The sequence below is a fragment of the Sinocyclocheilus grahami genome, unplaced genomic scaffold (assembly GCF_001515645.1).
Source record: "Sinocyclocheilus grahami isolate Dianchi unplaced genomic scaffold, SAMN03320097.WGS_v1.1 scaffold1014.1, whole genome shotgun sequence".
NCBI lineage: Eukaryota > Metazoa > Chordata > Actinopteri > Cypriniformes > Cyprinidae > Sinocyclocheilus > Sinocyclocheilus grahami.
Genome location: NW_015506193.1, coordinates 11503 through 22225, shown reverse-complemented (window position 1 = coordinate 22225; position 10723 = coordinate 11503). Strand labels below are relative to the sequence as shown.

Here is a 10723-nt window from a genome sequence, read left to right as displayed (position 1 = left end):
ACTTACATTTTAGACATAATATTGCTTGTTTTTGCTCAATTTTGCCAATGATAATAGTTCCAAACAAAGATCACAGCACTGTTTTGTGTCTCTGAGCAATGGACGGTGTTTACTTATTGAATGAATCAGCTTTTTGAACGAATCAGTTGAATAAATGATTCAGTTATTCCCTGATTAACACAGTCAAATGCTTTGTTTTTGAATGAATCGGTTGAATCTCAATGACTCACTCATTAACAGTCACTTGCTGCCACCTACTGGCCGTTTTAATTTCACATTTAGACTATTTCTATTTCAGGCTACTGGTGTAGCCTACCTTTTTACTTCTTACTTTCTGCAATAATCCAAGAGCCAATGAAAAAAATTATATTGTGTTTTTGTCGATGGAACCAGGGTGATGTTAACTTCTGGGTTGGCCTCCAAAAATATGTCACCATTGCAGTGCTCTATTGTGGATCCATACAGTGAATTGTTGCCAGAGTACCCTTGAGTGGCCTGAAGAGTCTTCACTTAAGTGTTCCAATAAGAGCATCTACTCCCAAGCCATTAACAATTTACTGAATGCTACAAACACACCATGTCCAGGGTCACTGAAGAGAAAGAGGAAATTAAAAAAGAAATATCAGAAGCAAAGAAGAGCACTGAAGACAATGTATTTTTTAAACAACATTACTCAAAACTGGGGCACTGGAATCAGTATTTTAGAAAATGGGTTTTGAGGTGTTCCTGGGTTTGTTTGTTTTTGTTGCTGTTGTTGTTTTACAACAAAGAGTCATGACAAGATGAGCTGAAACTTGTAACTACTTACAAAAGAACATGTGACGTGACATGTGGCCAAGTATGGTGACCCATACTCGGAATTAGTGCTCTGCATTTACCCATCCAAAGTGCACACACACAGCAGTGAACACACACAAACCGTGAACACACCCCTGGAGCAGTGGACAGCCATTTATGCTGCGGTGCCCGGGGAGCAATTGGGGGTTCGGTGCCTTGCTCAAGGGCACCTCAGTCGTGGTATTGAAGGTGGGAGAGAGTGCTGTACATTCATTCCCCCCACCTACAATTCCTGCCGGTACGAGACTCGAACCCACAACCTTTGGGTTATGAGTCTGACTCTCTAACCATTAGGCCACGACTTCCCCCAACATTCTAACACCGGTTGCTGGAAGTATTGAATGGGTCATGCGTTTACTGTCGACTACTAGTGTAGGCAGCGGCTGCATCCGAAAACTGAAAAATACTGCCTCTGCAGCATTCTAAGGTGGCAAGGCAACAAGGCACATATGAATCTAATGATCGTGTCACATCTAATCTGAATGATTTTTGAAGGCAGCACAGTATCCTTCGCTGCATATGACATCCCATAGTCCTGTGTGTTCCATTACATGACAGTTGAGATAAAAAATAAAAATGGTGCATGAAAGTGGTTGGTGGTAATTTTTTCCACTTTTGATATCATTTCTAGTAGGGATGCACCGATACTGGTATCAGTATCGGGCCCGATACTGAGCTCCTGTACTCGTACTCGTACTCGTTAAAATGCCCCGATACCAAATGCCGATACCACACAGCATGTGATAAGCAGACGAAGAAACACCGACAACAGAACAACAGACAGCAGAATGGAGTTAAGGATGTCTACTACGAAGTATATGTATGCAATGAATATAACATTAAACATTCGGTATTAACGCCTGTATAGCTGATGTGCGCGAGCTGATAAACAAAGCACGCTGAGTGGATTGAGCACGCGGCGGTGCAGATGCACAAGCTTGTCGAGTGAATTTACCTTTCTCACAGACATCACTGGAAAGTTTGTAGTTCGGTCGGATATGTAAAAACAAGTAAAACAATGCACAAGTTACTTAATGGTAGGGAGAGAGAGAGAGAGAGAGCATGCGCACTTCTGTTGTGTGATCGTTGATGTTCACTCACTTAGCATACGCATCATTTGGATTAAAACTAAATTGTAAAAATAAGACCATTTATAGGGGCATTCACTATAAACATAATCTATTTTCAACCTTAGGCATACACGACTTACTGGCAAAAGTGAATCTAGCAGCTTGTGTGAAATGCGCTAGGCTGTACTATTCTGCATCAGTACAAATATCTGCACGCATTGCGCGTGTTTTGCTTGCTTGAGTGTTTATGCATTATATGAGTGGCTTTGGAATATAAATCGCAGCACGTTTCAGATGAAAAAACGCCACTTCTAATTCTGAAAATATCACAGTTAGGAGATGTATAATGAGTGGTTCCCTGCATTATTACAGCAAAGCGCGTGATTGCAGTACTAAGCCGCAGCAATGGAGCAGCTCTAATGCTATTAAATTAAAGTTGATGTACATAGAGCAAATCAATGAACAGTGAAATTAATAAAAACTTGTTAAATACATTTTATTGGGCATAATTAAGTGTGAAAATAACCGAAGGATATAGTCAAACCAAAAAGTATTCAGAGACCAGATATAATTTTGGATATTTTTTTACTAGTGAGTGTAGGACACTATAGTTCATTTATGTAAGTGAGGAAAGCAAAATAAAGTAAACTGTGACAAATCATACCCAAAAATTCTTCATACAGTGGACTACCAGTAAAATTGATATAAATTTGGAACCAAAAATTATTCAGGCCGAGTCTGGAGGAAAAAACTGAAGTTGAGGTTTGCATGAAGCTGGGTGACAGCATGCCCAGGAGACTACAGGCTGTCACTGAGGCTAAGGGTTGCCCGACAAAGTATTCATAGTTGTGTAAATACTGTCATACTAACAGCTGACTAATTTTTGGTTGATTGTAATCTATTACATACCTTTCTATCAAATGTATCTAACATTATCAAGCTGAATTTGTTCTGACACAGTTTAACTCTGAATTCTTGTCAAATTGTATTACCATTCTCTAAACTATAGCGAATAAACTGTGATAATGTGAGAAATGTTGACGGTGTCTGAATACATTTTGGTTTGACTGTATCTATTTGATAAATGAAGTTAACCAACTAACATTATACATACTCTTTTGGTTTCTGTACCCAATATTTAAAAAAATTACAAATGCAATAAAAATATGTGTATCGGTACTCAGTATCGGCAAGTACAAAAAATAAAAGTATCGGTATCGGGCGAGTACTGGAAAAAGTGGTATCAGCTCATCCCTAATTTCTAGCAAGAAAATTAGCATTGTAGTAATTAAATATTTGCTTAGTTATCACTAAAGCTCTCTCTATTTTTTTTGTAGACCACTAAACTGTTATGCTGCCTCAGAAGTCTATTGGCGCATTTCCACTGCATGGTACGGCATGGTACGGTTCACTTTTGGGGGATTTTTCACTGGGTACAGTACCTGGTACTTACAAAGTCATTGCCTGATAGATCAGCAAGGCAGCAAGTCAGCTTTAAGCTGACAACATAAGCTTTCGGATACAGCCGTTTTCAATGATAATAATGGGTTCTGTTTGCTTTTGGTGCAATGTGTCGCACCCTTCTCATCTGGTGTAGACAGGGTGTGAAAGCTGTCAGTTAACTCTTAACTTTAGCATTTGTTTCTGTAGTGTAAAACCAGGGCCGTTTCTAGCCAATTCGACACCCTAGTCGAAATCCCTATTGCCCCCCCCCACCCCCAAATTATATATATATAATTCTTTTCAGACACCAGTTGCTTGTCACATTCAAATCGGTTGTCATAGTAACGACACTAATTTGTGGCGATTCAGTGCATTGAGTTCCACAAATCTGAATGCATTATTTGTAAATTGACTGTTAAGATAAACATTTTGCACAATTTAGTATCTGTAATATCATTGTGTTGCCACTAGATGCCTGTATAGCTCTATGTAACAATCCCTAGTGGCTAAGACATTGCATATAATTTACAAATAAATCACACATAAATTAATTTTATTACATTTTGATTTAGATACTATATACTATATACTACTACATATTGTTTAGATATTATCAATGGCTACTTTTTGGTCTTTATCTGTTTTTTGTTGTTGTTTCTTGAAACATTGATTTAAAGTGTCAGTTATTGCATTATTATTTCAGTCAAACCTATAAAACCCCTTTGTTACCCCAAACTACATATAAAAGCTTTATCAGTGGCATAAAAGTAAACAATGCAGCTACTTAATCATTTGCTACTTGTTAACGTGTTAACTTCCCCTTTAAATAACGTGACGCTCTGCCCTCTATGACGCTACTCCCATTAAGCGCTGTTGGAAGTGAATGAATTGATTCAGCATTTCGACACCTCCGTAAGGATGCATTTAACTCGACAAAGCAGTCTAATAAAGGATGTATTGTTTGATCTTGTGAATTACCGAATTTTACTATACAAATATTTTTTAATCGGATGTTATAAAGTTTATATGGGAATATTACATGACACGCTGATCCTTTAACAATGCATTGGCGCAAAAAAACGCACACCTTTTGGACAAATCTGCCACAAATATTTGGACAAATATGCCACAAAAGTGCCACAAATACTGCCTAAACAAAATACTGATTTTGTGCACTTTATTTACTGTACCAATATTTTAAATTGACCTTTGAACTTAGCTTTATTGCATGGCAAAAAAAAAGTGTTACCTTGCCAAAGCACTGACAGAGCCCACTGATCTAATGGCGTTGTTGAGCGCTCCAAATGCAAACTTTGCATGCAACAATCAGGCAGCAATTGACAGCACTCTGATCTAGTGGCATACAGGCATCGTCAGATTTACAGTACTCTAGCCCAATAATGTTGGGGAATCCAGTGGGGGCAGTCATATTTCAGGGTGGCCATGCCACTCTTTATCACAACCCTGCTAAAAGTACCAGTACGTGCGCTCGTTGGCACCCCTTCAGCGGGTGGCACCCTAGGCGACCGCCTAGCTCACCTAGAAACGGCCCTGCGTAAAACACAACATCCAGACCAGTGTTGGGGGTAACGCATTACAAGTAAAGTGAGTTACGTAATCAGATTACTTTTTTCAAGTAGCTATTCTTCATGCAATACTGTAATGCATTACTTTTAAAAGTAACTTTCCCCAACACTGATCCAGACACATATCAAAACTGACATCACTAAACAAAATAGACGTTTAAGATTAATCATTTAGCGTTTTTTCCTCCCTTGCTCTTGTTTTCCATTGGAAAAAAAAAACTTTGCTGATTGACTGCTACTTGTGATAAGCTACCTAAATTTTTTTTTATTATTAATAATAATAATAATAATGATATTCCAACTGTCCAGTCAAATCAAATTTGTTATTTGGTAATCAATGACATGCTTTTTTAGTGAAGAAGAAGAAGAAAAAGAAGAAGAACCAACATTAATATTCTGGGAAGACAATAGCCTACAATTTATTTCATGGGGTTGGTAAGGTATCTGGATAATGAATAGAGGGTCACTGGCCCAGAACCACTGTCTTAAAAGGCAAATATATTACCAGAAAGGATCAATGTGGTAACATTTCTAAGTATCCTTGCTGAAATATTAAATATTTAAATAATAATCTATAAATAGCTTAACTATTTAAAGTACCAATATCTACTCTGCGGAAAAGATCAGTGTTTTACCAAGTAGTTTTACCAAGTGTTGTTATAGTGCAGGACATAGATATGCTAATCCACCACAGTGGACATTCTTATCTGGTCTTTTCATGAAGGTATACACTTTTTCCCATCATCTGAATTATTGAAGGCAAGAAAAATGATTATACCAGTCAAAGTAGCACTGTCCTTCATTGGTGCCATCATGTTGTCCATTATCAGCCAACTCCAGTTCTACGCCAAGATGGTATTCGGGAGAGTTTTGCATGTTGCCCAGGTAGCGTAAGGTACCGGTGCTGATGCGGCCAGAGGGTAACATGATTCGGACCCTGTGCCCAATCTTCAGATCCAGGGGGGAGTGGGGTACGAACACTCGATGAGGTCCCCCTCTGCTCCTCCAAGACATTACACTGAAGAAAGAGGTCATGCAAAGTATAGTATATAGTTTGAACATCAAGTAAAATTTAACACAGAATGTAACACTTTACTATACTCCTATGCAAAAGGGGATTAATAAATGATGTGTTCATTAATACACAGATCTCTGGAATATGTGCTTCTGATTGATCAGTCACTGTATTCCACAGTCAAATATTTCTGTTTATGACACAATTCTCTGGAACACTTTATTGTGACAGTGTTTTAAGCTGGACATGTTCATTCATGCCTTGCTCCTGTCATTGAAAGGTACTATCAAAGTTACCTGATGTTAGACATGGCAGAAGTGGCTCTGGAGTCTGATGGGCAGGAGGTTTGACTGCCGCACAAACTTTTTTGGTCAACACCATCTCGAAGCAATTCCACATCAGGTCCCTTTTGCTGGTGTCTGAGACCACCTGCAGAAAGTTGGAAGAAATGTCTCATTTGTTCAAATTTATTTAATTTCAGTTATCCCCACACAAGGGCAGTTCTGACATCCAGACAGTCCACCAAAGGAACTTACTAGAACATTCATGTTCCTTCTCCTCAGAATAAAGTCCATTCTCCAAGCCAGACTCTAGAAAGACTTCATTTGTTTCTTCTAAATCAGTGTCTCTGTACAGCATTCCAGTCCTTACCAGAATCTCAGAGGTCAACTGAAAAGATCACATAACACAATTAAAATACGAGTTAAAAAGGCTCTACTCAAATATTGCCTGTTTCCACCCTGTATTTATGAGTTAGTCATGAATCATTCAGTAACACTTTATTTTAAGGATCAAATTTTAGCTATTAATTAGTTGCTTATTACGATGCATATAACTAGCATATTGGCTGTTTATTAGTACTTATAAAGCACATAGTAATGCCTTATTCTGCATGACCGTATTTTAGATCCCTTAATCCTACCCCATACCTAAACTTAACAACTACCTTACTGACTATTAATAATCAGCAAATAAGGAGTTTGTTCAGGCAAAACTCTTAGTTAATAGTGAATATGTGTTCCCTATTCTAAAGTGTTACCAATCATTCGTTCAACCAATTTGTCCAAAAATGCTGATTTATTCAGAAATGAAACAAGTGGCCATCTCTATGATGCACTCTAAAAAATGCTGGGTTAAATATAACCAGTGGTTGGGTTCAACCCAACCGCTGGGTCAAAACAACCCAATAGCTGGGTTTGTCCCTTTTTAACCCAGCACTGGTTTATATTTAACCCAGCATTTTTTAGAGTGTGCAGTCACTGAATCATTCGCTCAACTTATTTGTTCAAAAATGTTGATTCATTCAGAAATGAAACAAGTGAACGTCTTTATGATGGAGTCACTGAATCATTCACTCAAACCGATTTGTTCAAAACTCAATCATTCAGGAATAAAACACCACTACGATGTGTTTCTCAGTGTTGCAGTGGTTGTGTGGCTTTGTTTGGAACTATTTTGATCTACATGGTCTTTTATTAATAGTGTAGCAATATTGCACTGCTCACACAAATCATTTTCAAACCAAGCAGTGTTCAAAGTCTGTGCGGGGAAATCTTTCACCTTTACATGAAATTCCCGATTATGAGAATTCCTATAATAAAACAGGATTTTGCCTGTAAAATTTCACACCATGAAGGTTTGGTTATATTCACGTGAGCTTCTTGAATCCATTGTGAAATCTGTTGGGGGAATTTTTCCCTCATGTGAAATTCAGAATCGCGTGGAATGTTTCGCAATCAAACTCTTATTAACACAAAATATAAGAGCACATAGTTTCACACACCAGAGGGTTAAATTACTTTGCTTTTCCTTATGTATTATGTAGTAGTTCATTAAACTGTTGTATATAATCCCACACTCAAGCAAGACTCTATTACGGCTGTATTGTTTGTGTAATTTTCTTTAGTTGAATTTGAATTTTCCAGAGGAATGCAGAAATTAAATCAATCGAAAATGTCCTGTCGCTTGTCAGTTTCATTTTGAAGAGACTTTAATTGTTCCTGCCATCAAGCTTTATGTTCTTAGTTCTAGCTTATGTACTGTGCGCGTGACAAACTGATGATATGAAAGTTTGCATTTCAAGCTTATCTGCCATGATAGATGCTATAAATATGCATTTAGAAATAAAGTGATGCCACATAGTCACCAAGCATTTTTAAGTACTGCAACTCATGAGCACTGCTAGTTACTTTAGCCATCCCCATTAATTAACTTATGAAACAGTTATAGCATTATCAAAAAAGCATGCCTAGGCCTATATGTTGCATTTAGCTGAAGCGCCAGGCGATAAAAGCAGCAATGCAGATGAAGCAATAGTGTCACAGCATTATAATGGATTTATGAGATTAATTTCTGAAATATTATTAGACCCACATACCTGGTCTCTAAGATTATGTTGTCTCTTTTGCAGCTCCACAAATCGCGTCTCCCATGATGCTCTCTGGTTTGCAATCTCTATCTTCAGTTCTTGAATTTCTCCCTCAGCCTTTAGCAGTCTCCTGAACAGGCCACTTGCGCGTTCATGCTGAACACAGTTTTCTGGTTTGGCCTTTTTCTCTGAGTCTGCATTTACATTTGTCCCTAAGAGATGCTTGGCATCCTGGACAGCTACAGATTTATAAAAGTCTTTAGTGTTAATATTTTGGCAAATGCTGATTCTGTTTTGATATGGATAATGGAGTCAAACACTTAATACACACTTAGGATAGTTCACCTAAAAATAAAAAAAAATCAGTCGCTATTTATTAACTTATATGTCATACGAAACCTCTATGACTTTTTACTTATGTGAATATGAATATCTCTATGTTTTTTGTCTGTACAGTGAAAGTCAATGGAGTCCAATGTTCTTTGGCACTCCATTTACTTTTACTGTATTGACAAAAACATAATGTCTTTTGTTTTCCTCTGAAGAAAGAAAGTCACAGATGTTCTGTACAACATGAGGGATGTTAATTTTTGCATGAACTTCCCTTTAATTTTTTTAAAATCCATAATAAACTCAGATGTAAAATGTTTTGCTCTGCTTTATTTTAAAAGGTTTCTTTCGTCAGAATACTTATCATTTCACAAAACTAGCCTGCCATCTATTGGACAGGTACAAGCATTACATTTACATTATAATTGGTAAACATTTAGCAGACTTTGCTTCCTTTGCATAAAAACTGATTGATGACTGTTTTTTTTTTGTGATATTAGGATTTACCTGTGGTCAGTTGTGATGGGGGTTTAAGGTCAGTGTCAGCTGCGTGCTGTGTCCATGATGCAGATTTTAGAGCACAATATGGGCTGACCTACAGTACAAATAACATTTGATTCGATTTACCAGTGATTTGTGTAGCAGTACAGTTAAAAGTACAATATATTTATAGAATGCATTAACACTGGCATTAATTAAAGAGGACATAATTACCCAGAAAAACCTCCATGTGCACAACAGGCCCTTGAGAGTCCAGACAACTGCTGACCACGGTACATAAGTAGCCATTTTATGAAGATTTCACATGGTGCTCTATTGCCTGCAATATATAGATGAAATACAATACAAGCCAAGCCATTGTTAGATTCCCATTGGATTAAAACTCAAGAGTGGACCGCTGTGGCTTTGAGAGAAAGAGGAATCTATTCTGGTATGTATTTGTTCAAAAACATTGAAGCAGGTAAATACCTTGATACAATGCCTGGTTGAATGCTTCAGTAGCTGAATGAAGATCCCTCTTGAACTTCAGTGCATAAGAATTAATCTCTCGGTTTGTTTCTCTCAATTTGGTTATCCAATGGCATGTTCACATGCTGACCAACCTGTTGCTACCAAGCCTGTTGCAGATGCCTCGAGAGTCTAGAGACCTAATCCTGTCTAAGATGATTAGTGACTGGCTTATGTGCTCCTCTTGTGTCCCATCACAGACTAATTCTGGTACCTGATCCTATTTTTACCAAGTCCATATATCAGTGTATTGTAGTGAGTAGTGATCGGGGAGCAAAGTCCACTAAAACAAGCTCCAATCTAGCAAGATGTTTGTGTTTTAGTGAAATGTTTGCCACCATAACACCCTAAAGTATCCAGCGTCCTAAAATGTCCTTTTGCAACAAACTACACTTTAATGCTTTAATTATATAACTATAATTTGTGATATTGAGTATTTAGAACTACTTTTTTATGTTTGCTTGTTTGTTTATTTTGTATTACATTTGTCACAGCATCCATAAAGTGACATAATACTTTTTGTTTTCATTTAAACACTTTATATATCAGTATTTATCGGTATATATCTTTATATATATCGGTAATTATATAACTATAATTTGTGATATTGAGTATTTAGAACTACTTTTTTACGTTTGCTTGTTTGTTTGTTTTGTATTACATTTGTCACAGCAACCATAAAGTGTCATAATACTTTTTGTTGTCATTTCAACACTTTATATATCGGTTTATCATGTCAAACTCTTACAGGAAATCAGGTCACCCATGAATGAAATTTTGCTGAAAATATTTGATTTTTTTTTTTTTCAAAGTAACAGATTTAGAGAAATGTAGTACAGCCTTAAGTTAAACATATGTTACAAAGGTCTAAAATGGAAAATAATATTGAGGAAAGGAAGAACCTAAATTCATTTTTTGTTTAATATTATATTCAATATAAGTCAAATAATAGAAACATGAAAATGCAGTAGAGCATATTCATATTTTCACATAAAATGACATGTAGGATGGCCTGCTGAACCTATTTATTTATTGTTTTAAATATCTCAGCTTCAGTTGCGTATCA

The 10723-nt window shown here is 36.9% G+C and overlaps 1 protein-coding gene across 2 annotated transcripts; it reads right to left on the bottom strand.

The window, feature by feature from the left end:
• Window positions 1-215: 215 nt before the first annotated feature.
• Window positions 216-9785, bottom strand: LOC107565651 (uncharacterized). Of its 2 annotated transcripts, none has more exons than XM_016250912.1 (8): window positions 9619-9785; window positions 9364-9469; window positions 9157-9244; window positions 8329-8558; window positions 6488-6620; window positions 6248-6380; window positions 5715-5954; window positions 216-590 (listed from the first exon to the last, which is right to left on the bottom strand). In XM_016250912.1, exons 2-8 carry the CDS (start codon window positions 9436-9438, stop codon window positions 533-535), a joined length of 957 nt encoding a protein of 318 aa, XP_016106398.1. In that variant the 5' UTR covers window positions 9439-9469; window positions 9619-9785; the 3' UTR covers window positions 216-532. The 2 variants fall into 2 exon arrangements, with proteins under 2 accessions (XP_016106398.1, XP_016106399.1); XM_016250913.1 differs by having other exon boundaries at window positions 6488-6608.
• Between the last annotated feature and the right edge of the window lie 938 nt (window positions 9786-10723).